This window comes from Schistocerca gregaria, chromosome 4, assembly GCF_023897955.1.
Source record: "Schistocerca gregaria isolate iqSchGreg1 chromosome 4, iqSchGreg1.2, whole genome shotgun sequence".
Taxonomy (NCBI): Eukaryota; Metazoa; Arthropoda; class Insecta; order Orthoptera; family Acrididae; genus Schistocerca; species Schistocerca gregaria.
The window spans coordinates 371,237,062-371,254,048 of record NC_064923.1 but is presented as its reverse complement, the minus strand read 5'-3'; the positions used below and the strand labels follow the sequence as shown (position 1 = coordinate 371,254,048).

The 16,987-nt window shown below is 38.8% G+C and overlaps 1 protein-coding gene across 1 annotated transcript in view; it reads left to right on the top strand.

The window, feature by feature from the left end:
* LOC126267076 (proton-coupled amino acid transporter-like protein CG1139) overlaps positions 1 to 16,506 on the top strand; it is a 111,220-nt gene extending 94,714 nt beyond the window's left edge. Inside the window, exons 9-10 of the mRNA XM_049971937.1 lie at positions 14,278 to 14,453; positions 14,691 to 16,506. Of these exons, the coding sequence (XP_049827894.1) occupies positions 14,278 to 14,453; positions 14,691 to 14,938 (424 nt within the window). The 3' untranslated portion in view covers positions 14,939 to 16,506. The remainder of the gene's footprint in view (positions 1 to 14,277; positions 14,454 to 14,690) is intronic.
* The last annotated feature ends 481 nt before the right edge of the window (positions 16,507 to 16,987 follow it).

Genomic DNA, 16,987 nt, shown 5'->3' with positions numbered 1-16,987 from the left:
GTGTCCGCACGTTCTAAAGCACTCCGGCACTCTGGAGATCAGAGAGGCTTGCGCGACATTATTGCGATGATGACAGACGCCTCGCCCAACAGTTTACCGTGCGTTTGTTCACTGCTATCTTTCCGTAGACATTCTGTAAGCTCCTATGAATATCTACGATTCTCTGGTTTCTCGCCAAATCTCATTGACAGCTCTGTGCTTCGAACGCACCTCCGTCACAGACATCATTTTGAAGGCTACATGTAGTGCCGCCACCTATCGGAACTTCATGAAACAATATGGGTTGAAGATGGAATTTTCCATGAGGTCCCACAACAAAATCTGCATTTTCTTCAACCGAACTTGTCCGAGAAAAGGAAGTGTTGCATTGCTTATTGAACGCCCTTCTTATTACCATTAGAGGCAGTAACACAGTCCGTTGTAACCATTTCATCCGTGCAGTCAAGGCTGAGGCTGAAAGAGGTGAAGACTGCGGTAAACCGAGTGCCTAAACATTGGGTGTGACGTAGCCGGTAAGTGCGAGTCTCGGATAGCTGTTTATGGTGTGTTGTCTAAGGAATACCGAAGAGACCAATTAGTGTTATTGTCTCTGGATTTTCGGTATTTACCAGCTTTTAAGCGTCTCCTAGAATAAAATTATGCCTGTCGAGTAGAGCACGAAACTTTCCATATTATGGGCAACCAAATCATCACTGACTACACATTTGGATGACCAGTAACAAGAGTAAATGCAATGAATAAACTTTAGCAGAAATTTCGAATGTGAATAGCTCCAGATGCTGACAGTAAAGTAACATCTACATAAAGTTTTATTTTTTGAGTGTTTTGATCAAAATAAGTACTATATAGCGTTTTTATCCGAAATGGCGTCTAAATCATTTTATTTGAGTATTTGCTTAGTGCAACATACTGTGAGGAGAGATTAGAGCTTAACGTCCCGTCGACAACGAGGTCACTAGAGACGGAGCACAAACTCGTATTAGGTAAGAATGGTGAAGGAATCGGCCGCGTCCTTTCAAAGGAACCATTACAGCATTTGCCTTAGGCGATTTAGAGAAGTAACGGGAAACCTAAATCAGGGTGGCCGGAAGCAGATTGCAACCGTCGTTCTCCCGAATGCGAGTCTAATTTACTTACCAATACGACACCTGACTCGTTCACAATACTTTCATTAAGGAAGATTTTTTCAGCTGGAGAAACCTGAGATGTTAGCAGAGTGAATGAAGACTTCAGGTAACTCTTTCAGGTTATTTTGAGACTACTTAGGTGAATAGTTTGTAGGCCCTTGTTGCGTGGGTAGAATAAAGACTGGTATTGGTTCTTCGGGCATATTTTCGTTGCGTTAAATAAAACGAAAACTATGAATCCCTTCACAAACCCCCTTCCCCTCCGGTCAGCTATCCTGTCGATAGAGTTGAAAAATACTTGGGGTTTACGGACGTTTTGGCACATAAGACTTGAGTACCAGCCGAAATAGTGTTTTACGGAGGTGCTTCGAACCCTGTTTCAGTATAACGGTTGCCCGTTCAAACCGATGGTGTGAAGAGTCGGCCACCTTCGTCCATATGGACGCTATAAATCTCAGTGCCGCTGTTCCATCTCATTCGTCATCTCATCATCAATTGTAAAGCAGGTAGAGCCCCTATTTCACAAATAAATTAATTGCTCTGAAAGCATGTGTAACTTGACATTGGAAATTTGTGGTAAGTTCCTGTGGGACGAGATGGCAATGCACTAGGCTTACACACTACTTAATCTAACTTAAGCTAACTTACGCTAAGGACAACACATACACATCCATGCCCGGGGGGGGACTCGAACCTCCGACGGGGGGGGAGGGGGGGGGGCGAACCATGGCAAGGGGCCCAGACAGCGCGGCCACGACGAGAGGCTAATTTCACATTATCTGACTCTGAAAATGAGGGAATCAATAGAAAAATTTCGAGAGTATGGGGAAATATGATGAACTTTGTTCTCCCTTCGCTTTCTCTGAAGTAGTGAAGTTTCTAGAGAACCGATTGAACTGAATTACATTGAATGACGTGTATGTAACAGATGCAGAGAACAACCGCCAGAAGAGAATCACACGTCCTTTGTTGGTGGTAAGTGATTCTCTTATTGCACGGGATTCGTGCTTCGAAAATAAAGTATATGTGTTCATCAGAGAATGCTCTATGAAAATACTTGACCTTATTCTCTACCACCATCGATTAAAATATGCCGCGCGGGATTAGCCGAGCGGTCTTACGCGCTGCAGTCATGGACTGTGCGGCTGGTCCCGGCGGAGGTTCGAGTCCTCTTTACCAAGCGAGGTGGCGCAGTGGTTAGCACACTGGACTCGCATTCGGAAGGACGACGGTTCAATCCCGTGTCCGGCCATCCTGATTTAGGTTTTCCGTGATTTCCCTAAATCGTTTCAGGCAAATACCGGGATGGTTCCTTTGAAAGGGCACGGCCGATTTCCTTCCCAATCCTTCCCTAACCTGAGCTTGCGCTCCGTCTCTAATGACCTCGCTGTCGACGGGACGTTAAACACTAATCACCACCACCAACGAGTCCTCCCTCGGCCATGGGTGTTTGTGTTTGTAGTTAGGATAATTTAGATTAAGTAGTGTGTAAGCTTAGGGACTGATGTCCTTAGCAGTTAAGTCCCATAAGATTTCACACACATTTGAACATTTTTTTTGATTGAAATAATAGTGTTGCCTGAGTCTTACGTTTTGAAGATTGCCATCGTTATTGTCTGGAAACCAGTGACAGATTCATCCTTAGCATGACTTGCACGAACACTACTGCAAGATGCTTTAAATGAGCAATAAGGCAAATGAATGACTGAACACGGTACGTCTTCGGTCGTTACATCTTCCAACAATTCGTTATCACCAGACTTTGCGCCAATATCCTGGTTTAAATACCAAACCTCTCCGTAGTGTCTCATGAACTGAGAGCAAGTGACGCTGTTGATGGTGATCCGAGCGTCGGATGGGGGCGTAAAGCTAGATGGCTCCCTTGGTGCTCTTCGAGAGGGGTAGGCTGTTTACTGGCACCGGGATTCATCCTCTCGCTTCTCTCACCAACACAACAGTATAGTGCACACACTGACCCACCACACACACCGACAATTAACAGATACACGTACGCACACAGATCTCATTTTCGCGAAGGTGCCTGCGGGCGTGAAGGATAGGGAAAACCATTCCAATTAGGCAGCTGAACTAGGGGACTGATGACCTCAGATGTTGAGTCCCATAGTTCTCAGAGCCATTTGAACCATTTTTTGCAAGTGGGTGACGACTTCTACAACTGGCGATATTTCGACATGTCCACACCCAGTTACTTTCAAACCACAGATACTATGAGGGAGAGTTATGCAATCAAATTTAAAACCTCTCCATGCGGGTCGTATGCAAAAAGACAACGCACACACTGGAAACATTAGCGCCACCACACAACAAAAGATGATCAATTTCAGAATTTATCGATACTGAATATTAATTAACACTGGCGACCAAATGTCCCTGTGTTGTTTGACCAGTGAAAGAGCACAGGCTTGGCAGATGCGCACAATTTAAGCAAAACCCTCCTCTTATAAGGTCGCTTGCTAATTTAATCTCAAATGTTTTCTTAATAATATTACCCCAGTAGCTAGAAGTGGACGAAAGTATCTCTGTGTTGTGATATTCCATCGAACGACCGCTGCCGAGGAAATGTTCTGCAACAGCAGCTTTTCTCAGTTGTTGGTACAAGTGTGCGACACTTATGCTCAATACACCGATCCGATGCTCCATAATCCTGATGGCCTCACCAATGTATAACATGTCGCAACTGCAAGGATACTGCAGACAACGTCTTTCATACATGAAGATCATCCTTTGCAAAACCTGAAAGGCCCCTAACCTTACACAGCGACTGAGAAACAAACTTCATACCATTCTTCCACAGAATCCCCCAATCCTGTTGACAATGTTACATGCGTAAGGCAAAAAGGCTTATATTAAGATGCCACCGCATTATTTTCATCACTCACTCGATTCACGATCGAATAGCGCAACGTCAGATCTGTCTTTCACTTTATGACTTTAATTTATTTTTTCCTATGGGACCAAACTACTGAGGTCATCGGTCCCAAGGCTTATACACTATTTAATCTAACTTACGCTAAGGACAACATCCATGAGGGAGGACTCGAACCTCCGACGGGGGGAACCGGTCGAAACGTGACAAGGCGCCCTAGACCGCGTGGCTATCCCGCGCGGCTGTCTTCCACTATAGACATTTTGGTGAAAGCTGACTTCCAGGTCGGCTAACTGAGCTGATAAACTTTATGGGGCCAAAATGATGTGAGCCCTATGAACCAAAATACAGATCACCTCTTAAAGCTGAGCCGGATGGCGACAACTTCCGCCTGAAGATACAAATCAATGTGAGCTGGGCACGGTTCCATCCTACCATCAGCCTTCCACCTGGATAACGCTTATAGGAAGGGAAGGCGGTCATATTTCTCCACCTCCATTGTGAAGCTGATATTCGGGTGGATTGTATTCAGATGTTCCGAAAAGCTGTTTTAATCCTCACTTCTATGACGCAAAACATCAAAACTATCGCCTACATATCTGAAAAAGAAAACATACAGATTTCAGTGTCTCCTGTTCCAGTGCCATTCGTCGAAATACTCCATAAACAATCGAAGACGCATTTCGTCAAATGCTAACAGTGACTTGTAGGTCATATGCACGTTGCCCTGTCGACCAGAAGTGAATGGCGGTAAATGAATTATTATTAATATTGCGAATGAGAACAATCATTAGTTGTACAATGGAATGGCGACAAGGAAATTTGTGCTGGACTTGGAATCGAACCCGGATTTCCCGCTTATCGCAAGCAGTTGCCTTACTATTTGGCTATCCGTGCACCACCCACGACCGGACCCAACCGTCCATATGTCGTCAACAATGCATCTAGAACTTGCACTCGTACATCCATTATGTATATTCCCGTACAGGTCAGACGTTGTACTAGAAAGTCTCTTGTCCAGTATCGGCAGATAAATACGATATTGCAGTGCCGATGTTATTCTGATTACGATGCAAAGTTCCTTTGGACATACATGCAATATCATATACAAGTGAATGGGGTGGCACTGAAGTCTACGGCACTCTTGCCTTATACATGTAGCACTTCCAATAAGAAAAGAAGGTGTGGAGTGTGTCTTTTGATTACAGTGTCAGATTAGTATCATTTTAAGGTCTGTAAGGGACGATTTTTGTTTGTGTAAGGAGGTGTCTTGCCGTATCCCTTGCAGCTGTGATACATCGTACATTGGCGACACCATCAAGACGGTGGATGACCAGTGGATTGAGCCTAACTATCACTTACGGTTTGACACCTGAGGATATCTGCTATTGCAAAACATTCCGTATGACGACTGGTGAGTCATCGTAAGGAATGTAATAACAGAGATACTCTCCGTCGTGCACTTCTAGTTACTGGGATCATGTTGTTAGGAAAGCAGCCGAGGTTAAATTAGCAAATCATTTTATAAGTGTAACGGACGGTTTGGTTTAAACTCTTCTTGGAATCCTGCTCTCCGCCTGATCAATCAACAAAGGCACAGAGTTCATGCTAATTCCTCACCCAATGCTTAATAATGACGTTGCTCATCTTTGGTAGTGTAATGGTGCTAGTGTCTATGGTGTCTGTGTTATCTTTCTGCATACGTCCCGCAAACCGAGTTTTTAAATTTTCTTGCATACCTCGTGTAGGTACATTTGTACCTTAAAAATGACGGGCTACGCACCTGTGGAAATATCGGCGGTTGTCGAAGACGTTACTCGACTACATTCCTGTAAGTTGTTTGAACATTTCTTTGCAGTAATTGGACTCCGAAAGTAGCGAAAATGTGAATATCAGCTTGCTCTTTTCCTTCGCGAGATCCACCGTGACAGCATATTGTGTGGACCAGCTTGAAGCCAAGTTCCTTGGTTTCTGGGAGGAATTCTGCATAGTTTTGCACTGCTTACTAAAGAATAAAGGAAGAGCATACGGAATATGTTACTAACCTTGTGACTGAATTGAAGACTTCCCAAGAAATTTGGCTTACAAAACCGTCCTAAAAAAAACAACCTGAAAACAGGAAAGCAGGAAGCGTTTTTGGATACATTCAAGGGTGTGTTACACGTGTAAAGGTGCGTTATACATACAATGATTTGGTGGATACTATCGAGAATCCCAAAAGACTATTTGCAATAGTGGTGTTGTCGTTTACATTGCGGACGCAACTAGATTGTATATTCCCTGCCATTCGCCAAGTGTGACATAAGATGGTTTGCAGAAGGGTTGGGAGCTACACAGCAGTCAAGAGTATTTTTAACATTTTGTAAGTAGCTATAAATAAGTTCCGTTTCTGTCTTTGTTGAAAACTTTGTCCTCTTATTAATATAGCAGGCCATTGCCATCATAATCTGTAAGAAACAATAACACATTATTTTAACCACTTTATTGAAGCCACTGAATATGTAGCAACACAAATGCAGGAACAAAGTCGTTATACTTTAATACACTCATCATAAGATGAGATATGAATACAAAAAGCAAACCGAAATGAAAATTGTTATTCATAGGTTAGGTCATGGAGCTGACACTAATATTTAGCTGAATAAGCAAACTGTAAATCGAAACTTCCTGGCAGATTAAAACTGTGTGCCCGACCGAGAGTTAAACTTGGGACCTTTGCCTTTCGCGGGCAAGTGCTCTACCCTCTGAGCTACCGAAGCACGAGTCACGCTCGGTACTCACAGGTTTACTTCTGCCTGTATCTGCTGTGAATACCGAGCGTGAGTCGTGCTTCGGTAGCTCAGAGAGTAGAGCACTTGCACGCGAAAGGCAAAGGTTCCGAGTTCGAGTCTGGGTCCGGCACACAGTTTTAATCTGCCAGGAAGTTTCATATCAGCGCACACTCCGCTGCAGAGTGAGAATCTTATTCTGGAAACTTTAAATTAATTTTCTTCTTGCTAACAATTAAGTCAGTTTGACCTCGAAAACAGGATTTTTCGCTCTTTTCGTGCGGACACTAAAACGGCAAAAGCTTTCACACGATCCCTGCTAGTAGTGCCTCTCAGACACGTCTTCACTCTACGCAGTTTGCTGAAGGAACGCTCTACGTTGCAAGTTGTGGGGAGGATATGGTTTGGTAGAATATGAGCAGCCTCCTTACCGCTGGTGAAACATAGTTTCTACAAGTTAATCAGGGAGCTTTGTTTTCTTCCAAACAGTTCTTATTTGATTAGACGTCATACCATAACCTGACTTCTGTTGCGAAGCTGTCGATACTAAAACTTTTGCAAATTTTTATGTCTCTCTCGAAATTTTCTTTCTTCACCTTTTACGTTACATTTGGGTGAAGAATTCCATCTTATAAAGATATTTCTTTATCTTTTCAAATTTTGTGATGTGACTGTAGAATGCATGGTTGGGTTGTAAATTGCCACTTCGAAATAGTCTTCGGTAGATGAGCATTGGAAGTTTAAATTGCATCAGCTTCTATATCTACATGATCCGGTGCATTTCACAATTATGTGGTAATTAAGTGACTGGCATCGAACCACCTTCATGCTAAGTATCCACTGTTTCACTCTCGAACAGCATGCCGGAATAACGAATACTTAAATCTTTCCATGCGAGCTCTGACTTCTCTTATTTTATTATCATGATCATTTCTCCCTATGTAAGTGTCCGCCAACGAAATATTTTAGCATTCGGACTAGAAAGTTGCTGATTGGAATCTCATGAGGAGTCCCTACCGAAAGGAAAATCGTCTTTATATTAATGACCGCCGCCCCAATTCGTGTATCATACCCATGGCACTCTCTGCCCTGTTTCGCCATGATGATACAAAACGAGCTGCCCTTCTCTGAACTTTTTCGATGTCCAATTTCAATCCTACCTGATCCAGATCCCACTTCGCGCAGTAATACTCCAGAAGACGACGGACAAGCGTAGTGTAGCCAGTCTCTTCCTGCAGATTTTGGAATTATATATCTATGTGAAGTTCCTTGCAATCTAATTTTCCTGCCTCGAAAATGTTTGTGAGTTCGTCATTCATTGCTCGCTGCTTTTGAAAAAACTGGATAGCAGGTGTGTGTTGACGTACCTGTTGAGTGGAGAGCCATATCAGTATACTGAAGATCGTTCACTATTGATTCTAGATATGAGAGACACCTTCATGTATTGTGCTGACAAATAATAAACGTAGCTGATGACGTTGCGTTACCTATTTGGCTGGCACGTTATCTAGTGTCTTGGTTGTTTCCACTGTTATTCCCAAACTGAGTGAGGTTGTCCTTTATTGTTAAGAAGCTATCTCTGAGTACCCCGATTGATGATAATATTTATGCGGACACCTAGTTTCACAGAACACTGGAATGTTAGGTATCGTTCTCATACGCAGTACACTTTTTCTAAAGGACCTAAAAACTTCTTTTATTGTTCCGACATCGTTACGAATACCGTGGACATTGTTAAGATCATTGAAAACTACGTTTAGTCTATGTTATTTCCAGGCGAAATAACAGATCAAGGATACTTTCCTCCGATCCTAGCCTGAACTCCAGTTTCATGGCTTGACATCATTGAACAGCCATCAAAGCTCAAGCTAATCACCTTATTCATATCAAGGCCCAAATTTCCAACCATTTTTAGAACAGTTGAATAAATTCCCTCAGCGTCCAACATACTTAGTCATGAAAACTCTAAAAATTCTTCTTTTACTGTAAAATTCAATTTCTTGGCTTCAAGTCGTCCTCGCCGAAAGCTGTTCATTCCTATTAATGTCAGACGTTTCATCGGGCAGTAATGTAAACGCTGGTGATCTGTTTACCCCATTAACAATCTCGTTTTAAAACACAGAAACACATGTACTTACTAAATTGTTTTGAACACTGTATGAAGTATATTTTACTTCTCCACAAAGGTTTTGTAAATTATCCTCAAACACTTTGCCGCCACCACTCTTTCTAAACAAAAATAGATCTTGAAAACTTACTTCACTAGAATCCTTTCCTCTAATAGATATGTCATTGGTGTCACAAAATAATAAAGTAGCAAGAATTGAGTTCAGTTGCTGTAGAAGAATTTACAAGCTCTGTGTACTTATTGACTGTTCGGGTACATTATTCTTTCTCGTTTTTAAGGACTCAAAATAACGTTTGGACTTACTTGTACATTCGATATGCCAATTGCTCGTTTCATAGCCTCGAACAGGTTCCTGAAAGGGTTTATAACATTGGTAATCTTTTATCACAAAAGCATCAAATATTACTCTTTTTGAAACTGATTTAAAAACAGTACGAAATTTACACAGCCCTCCTTTCAACTTGGGCGAGTGCATTAACCAAAAATACTTTTCGAGCAGGGTTTTTTTCTCATCAGTGTCCTTTTTGAAATCACGAGGCGGATTTAGAGCACATAGGTTTTTTAGTAACTTATACTTGACATCGTCTGACACTGAATGATTTATGCATTCCCGTAAATCAAAGCTTTCATTAACTGCTAATGGATGTAATTTCTCCGGCTTGTTGGCAGTAGAGAAAGGAGTTGATTGGTTTACGTTGTGGCAATGACACTTCTGATAGCTAACAAAGATGGAGATTCTGCTAAACATAAAGCTTGTATCGAGAATAAACTAGAAGTTGTTTGGGATGCAATTTCGAAGTTAAAACTGGAACTTTTATTGAGTTGTCGAGGTTCTTTTTCAGTATAGCAGAAACTTCGTTTTGTCGAAAGAAATTCTTAACTTCAAAATATTAAATAGTAACCACTTAGGAGCATCTCAAACCCGACGTAGTATACCGACTTACGAATTTTTGTGTCTTTTTTTAATCAGATACAATTAAATGCATTATTTATGAAGAAGTATAGTCACCTAAGAAAGTGTAAATATTCTGAGGTGATGCGGCGAAAGACGAAGGCTAAGGAACACTACGTAACAACGATTATGTTTTTATTATCTGCGCTTTCCAGCAATTTATTTGCATTTACCTAAATTTTATTTACATTTACACTATACTACATGCAGATCAGAGCAGGAAGCTACAGTCTTATACTAAAAAAGCTTGGATTTTACCATGTTATCAGTGAACGTGCACATAGTTGTTTTGTGTTGTTGTGTGCACTTGGTTACGATTGGGGAGGGGGGGGGGATGATTTGTCAGCGATGTTGCGCTTGTACACTCTTTCTCGCTGTACAGCACCCCTGGGATCACTTGAACTCATAAAAAAATTAATTACCTGTGTAAGAAAAGCTGTGTAAAAATACTTTAAGGTTGAACCACTTCTCCATAATGCCGACTGTTAAATCATTTTCTTGAAAAAAAAAACCACAAGATTTCACTATGTCGTTTCCTGTCCCTGATAACTAGGGAGTCCGCGGCTTCCCCGTGCCCCAAGGCTGAGGCGGCCTTCTCACACACCATGTGGTACTTTGTGAGGTTTGGACCTCGGCGATGCTCTACATTTCTAAACAAATAAAAACTCAAAGCACATTTCGCCATGCCATAACTGAATTTGCATAGAGACGAAATTCTCACTCACCAAATTCAGTGCCACAGGATGACGGTAATGTAGCAGTTTATGGCATTAGTGCCATATTACATATACTAAGTAGACTGCACAAGAGTTTGCAACGCTTTTGTGATAAACTAAAGAATTACAGGCAAATTCTAATCATCAGATATAATCAGCTGGGACTTTCCCAGGGCCTCGACGACTTCATATTCTCAATCACAAGTTGTTGTACTTAGATCTCATTATCAGCTACTTATGCACAACGGAGAGAATAGAGGGGGTAGAGGGGGGAAGGGGAGGATGGGAGAAGTGTGTGATAGTCGGCAAGGACACATTGTGACGTAATGTAACTCAGAGAAAACCACAGGAGGAGAATTAAGTGCCAAAATTAATTATTTTTGTAGAGAGATTAAATGCTGCAAATAGCTTGCAAACGTTTGGCAGACATCTGTTATTTGACCACTTTTGTTGCCATTCTGTGTAAAAGCAGAGTTTAAGAAAAGGAAGCTGTAAATACAGATTTATCTGACTAACAATAACATTCCTTTTATGCACATACATCATGTGAATGAAGTGAGATGGCACACTAGAAGGCAATACCGTTTTGTGATACTGGAATTTCTGAAAAATCATTTCTTAGTGAACCCATAATACATCAGTTGCACTTTCAATGACTGTGGCCTTTTTAGGTTAGAGTAATTATTTTTGATGAACAGAAAAACATGTTACATATGCTAAAATAATTAGTAATATGTATTGTTCCAATCTGGTACTGGAAAGGTCGTTAGTTATAGAATTTTCCGAAGGGAAGACCATCTTTGTCCATAAGACGTTATTCCAGACGAAAAGTGGCAGACATTATACCTGGAGAAGACTAAATGGAAGTAAAAATGAAAACAGATATATTTTATCAAATCCAAAGAAATAATACAGAAAGTGACAGGCCTAAACATTGTTCATACTGCAAATGGTCAATGTTTTTACAATTCAGGATAAAAAAAGTTACAAAATGACACGAAAGTCTCATCAGCGATAAAGCCTGAAATGAAGGTTATGAGAGTATATTTAAAAATAGAGAGGTTGTGATGTGTGTGTACGAGGGACTCCAAAGACATACCAGGTAGCATTTCCAACAGGATTGGTCGTATTCTGAGTAAACACAGTGTGAAATGTGTTTTTGGCCACCATCTAAGATTAATGCTCTTTTATGCTCTCTAAAGGGATATCTTGGCCAGTGTAAGGTTGGTATCTACCATATCTCTTTCAAAACAATAGACTGGAGAAAACAGAGTACTTATGCAAACAGCAAAATATGTTGCCGATATTAAGAAAAAGGAAGGCCATGAGCATCTGCAGTGGAAAAGAGTTGAGAGTTTTGATCATACTTAAAAAAGAACATATTGTGTTAAACAAAATTATTCGGAAAAGTCATGATGAGGATAAGTGATGGTGTAATGGGAATTCAGTCAGAAAGACAATTAAAAGCTGTAAAATTATGTACGAAAAAAAATATAAGATGTGTTGTGTAGGTACCATTTCCATTAGTTAACATGAAATATCAAATAACAACAGAAGTACCTCGAGGTGATACTGTTTAAATTCAAAAGCTTAAAGCAGGAGATAAAGTTACGCAAAAGAAAGTTGCAAAATTATTTACAGGATGTCTCCAGAGGAAGTCAATTCCCAATGACTGCAAGAACTCTGTCCTTATTCTGATTCACAAGAAGAAAGACAGATAAGACTAAAAAAGCTCTTGACATATCAGCCTCCTTCCCAGAACATGCATTAAAAGCACAGCAGAACCCAATATTTTAATCTTGCAAAAGAAAGCCTTGGCTTCAAAGGTGGATATACAGTACTATAAAGGAGCATTTGTAATGCGTCAAGTAAATTATAGAATAGAACAATTAGTATGAATTATCACATGTCCTGCGATTCATAGCTTTTCGAAGGATTTTGACTGAGTTATAATGAAGTCCCCAGTTGCAGCCTCTGAGAAACAAGGCATTAATTGAACCCATGGGGTAATACTGAAGGCTATGTTCGCCAGCACTAAAACTTCTATTTAAGTTCCTCATGTCACTGGGAATGTTATAACCTAATAAGCAGTCAAGTAATAAGATAGCGCTAAGAGTGTCATTAATTCTGGAGAAAAGTTTTGGAGCCCTAAACTGAGAAAACACAGAAGGAAATCCTGTTAATGGGACATATCTCAAATGCCTTCGTTTTGCTGCTAGCATTTTTCTCTAACTGTCACATGTCTCTAATAGCCAAGGTGAATATATAGACATTTTTTTTCAGTCGAAAGACAAATTTACTAATGTACGTATTATGTAGTTGAAATGCTACCTTGCTATCTATGTCAGGCCTTTTCAGTTTATGATGGATGAAATATCACGCTAGACGCCAATGATAAATAAATAAGGAAAAGCTTGTTCTCTTGTACTCTAATATGGTTAATCTTCAGTAACGAATGGAATAACTTAATAGAGCAGGAATGAAATTCTGGCAGAGATACATTATAATAGGACCAAACAATTTTCATCGAACATATCAGAACTAACATACTGAACATTAACAGTGCAGTTATAGTACTATGGGTAGTTGATCAGTTGATGCAAATGGATGGATAGCAAAAGAAAGAAATAGAAATATTAAAAATGGCCACACTGTTTTTTGTAAAGTAAACAATGTTTTCAAATATTCATCATTTGGATTTCCAGCTCCTTTGGTTTACCATGTTTGCAATTAAAATTGTTGGATGTAAGATCCACCAGTTATGCAAAACACCGTTTTTTTTCAAGTTTCCAAACATGTTTCATCACCTCTGTGCCATCATCAGTGGGTTTCTGTTTTATTTAATCTGTAATTTGAACATTTTTACCAAATGATCACAAAATTTCGGGAATATTTCGTTCAGACTACAAATATTCCCGCAATTTTGTAATTAACAATTTACAAATTTACATCCAAAACTAAACTTACAATGTGCATGAATAGAATGGTTTGCAATTAATTTTTGTTGCCAGTTTTGACTTAACAGTAACGAGAGATGGACTTTTAAAGCAAAACCGATTCAAAAGCGAAATTTCTCAGTGAGCTCCCAGAAATTAACTTTGGGGCAACGGTAACAGGAAGAAATACAAATAACTGGAGCAAGAAAACGACTGGAGATGAGAACGAATTTATGACTTTAATAAACAACAAATGAAAGTGAGTGGTACATCTTACCAGGTAAATTAATAGTGGACGGACCAGGGAAGTCGTTTGTTGCATTCTAAGAGCTGCGAAAAGACCGAGACGTTGCCTAACCCAAGGTAAATAGGTTATTAAAGGTACAGGAAAAACTTAGAGGCCTGTAGCTGAACCCTGTACATCATATAGAAGTCTAGAGGGACCTTTATCTAGAAGCATACGTCAAATAGCTGATGATGATGATCTAAGTCTGACACATTCTGTCAGAGACTCCAATTATGCTAATTCTGCTGCACTTTTTTCTGATTTTAAAATGTGACAATTTCAACAACATTTGTTGCAATGGTATAGTAATGTCCGTATGCAGTCAATGTCTGTATTTGGTATTGTAAGGCAAAAATGTAGAATTTTATACAAAGATGTTACTTTTCTTCAGCACCATAAGAAATAGTTACTTTTTATTGCAGATTTATATAACTATAGGCTTAAATATAGTATAAAATATTCTACATTTTGTTTCAGACTTGCACAGTCTGTTAAAATAATGTTGGCCATTGCAATTTTCATAACACATAGCCTCCAGAACTATGTGAACATTGACATCGTGTGGAATGGTTACCTAATGGAAAAGTTTGAGAAACATCCATATAAAATGGTTTTTGAATACCTCACTCGTATTTTTCTCGTCACTGTTTCTTGTGAGTATTACAAATTTCATTCACATTAAAGTTGTAGTAGTAAATTAAGTCATAACATTTCATACATATAGAGGAGGGTACAATACTGTGAACTTGCTAACTGAAATTAAAATTATGATGTTGTTCCTCTTCATACAGATGAAGATATTTTGTTATTACCTAAATAATCATAGTAATTGCTTTTTATATCATGAAGAAATCGTGGGATTCACAGTATTTTCTTTGTTATGTTCACAGTTGCTTTGGCTGTAGCGGTTCCAAATTTGGAGCTATTTATATCTCTGTTTGGTGCACTCTGCCTGTCAGCTACTGGTATTGCTTTCCCAGCCATAATATATTGCTTTAGCATCTGGAATGCGGAAACAACTCGATTCAAGTTTGTCTTGTTGATAATGAAAACTGGTTTTATAGTCTTGTTTGCTGTGCTGGGACTTGTTTTAGGAACTTACACATCACTTTTAAACATTGTCATTGAATTCAGCTGATGTCACTGAAGAAGGTACAATGGCAGGGGTGTTGTCATGGCTGTGATTGAAAGTGAATAGGTTTAAGCAGGAGTAATCAATGAGTGTTTCTCCTTATGCAGTATGGTGTTCAAGAAATGGTCAGTTACATAAACATGTCATAAGTTTCTGTCTGCTAAGTGAGCAGTGAAAGTATGAGTTCATGGGGCACATACAGATCCAGAGATGGTTCCAAACTGAGACTATATAACAAAATATGCACATAGAAAGTGTTTACATATTCATAGAACATCTGAGGTGCTTCTACAAATGGGTTTCAGATGCTATAGAAGTAAATTCTAAAACTTGTGCACTACAAAGGAGTAATGAATTCATTCCAAAAACCATAGCACAGTTATATCTTATGGAGAACTGGATTATAAAAGATTCACTTTTAAAATGTACATTATGAGAAATAAACTCAACACTAGATAAAAATTCACTGTAGAGTGTAGTCATCAGCAGCACACAAAAATAGTTATTGTGTTCTTGTGAGCACATTTCCCTGAAGATCTGTCATAAATAAATGCTTTCAGTGACCCTAATCTTATACTCAAGCCTCAGCCTAAATGAAAATTTCCTCTGTAAATAAAATATATATAGGATTGTTATAGAATATTCTCTAATGTCATAGATGAACAAAAATATATGTTTTTGTTCCATTTTATTCAGTGACAGCAACATGATGTATCATCAGTATGCAGGTGAAAATGCTCATAATCTCAGCATCTAAAAAATACTTCTGTTATAGAATAATCATGAGACACAAAAAGTTAATGACTAATTTGGCACTATAAATTATCAAATGTATGAAGAAGTAACTGTACCAAGTGTACACCAGTATGAATTTCAAATCCACTGTTTAAGTTCATTGCAAGTCACATTATCTGGAAAGGAAGTATACAATGCTGCACCATGAGATATCTGTGATTTAGAATGATAATAATAAAAATTCTGAATTGGAGAACTTGGAAACCTATCAGCAATCTGACTGGTTACAATCATTTTTTAACAGAAAACTTAAGCCTATTAACATATAAATATTCTGTAATTAGGTGAATACTTTGTCAGAGCCCTAACAATAATACATGCAATAATGACAGAACTATTAATAAGAAGTATTAAATACCTAATCACCATGTTAATAAGCTTTCAATGTAACTCAGAAATTTCTCTTTGTTTGTGATTGTACAACGAATGTTTCTATCAGTATATAGGAATGTTTGTTAATTTTAAACTCCCTTAAATGGAAAGGATGTAATCTTAGTCATCCTGTAGGACAATTTATTCATGCATCTGCCCAGTATTAGGACTGACTAGCATAAATCGTCAGAATTACACATTTTAGAGGGAAAATTGATATATTGCCTTTAATTAATAGTGATGATTGTCAACATAGAAAGCTACATAACTTTAATTATCAGTAGAATGTTTTCTAATAAATTTGATTATCTTATTGCTAGTCTGATACATTTTTGTCTGTCTACAGAAAGAAATCTACTCTTGTATGTTATTATTATTCTGTATGTATCAATATGCTGTAACTGTGAATGTTTTATATTGTCTTATTCCTTTATGATTATTGTGACTGAGAAATTATTAATGTATGATTTGAATAATATGAATCTATTCATACGCAGTTTTCTTAGTGCTCAGATGGACCACTGCTATTAATGATGAAAATATGCACAAAACAACAAAAGATTTCCCTTTTCAGTAGTTTAAAAATACCTAAGAGAAAAAAAACTGAAGCAGCAACACTGACATTGTGTGAAAAGATGGTACACTGACAGATGACATAATTTTGCGTTTTATTATACATCTTAATGTAAAGCTGCCAATGTTCATTAGGGGTTTGTAGAGTTATGATGATATTTGTATACATGTTAAATCATAGCTTGCTATGAATCATTTTATTTCATTTACATTCTTCCAGTATTACTGTTCCTTGAAGTTACATCAATACCTTTATATACTCCGCACAAATATCTCTCACAACAGCTACTCAAGATGCTGATACAAATACAATAA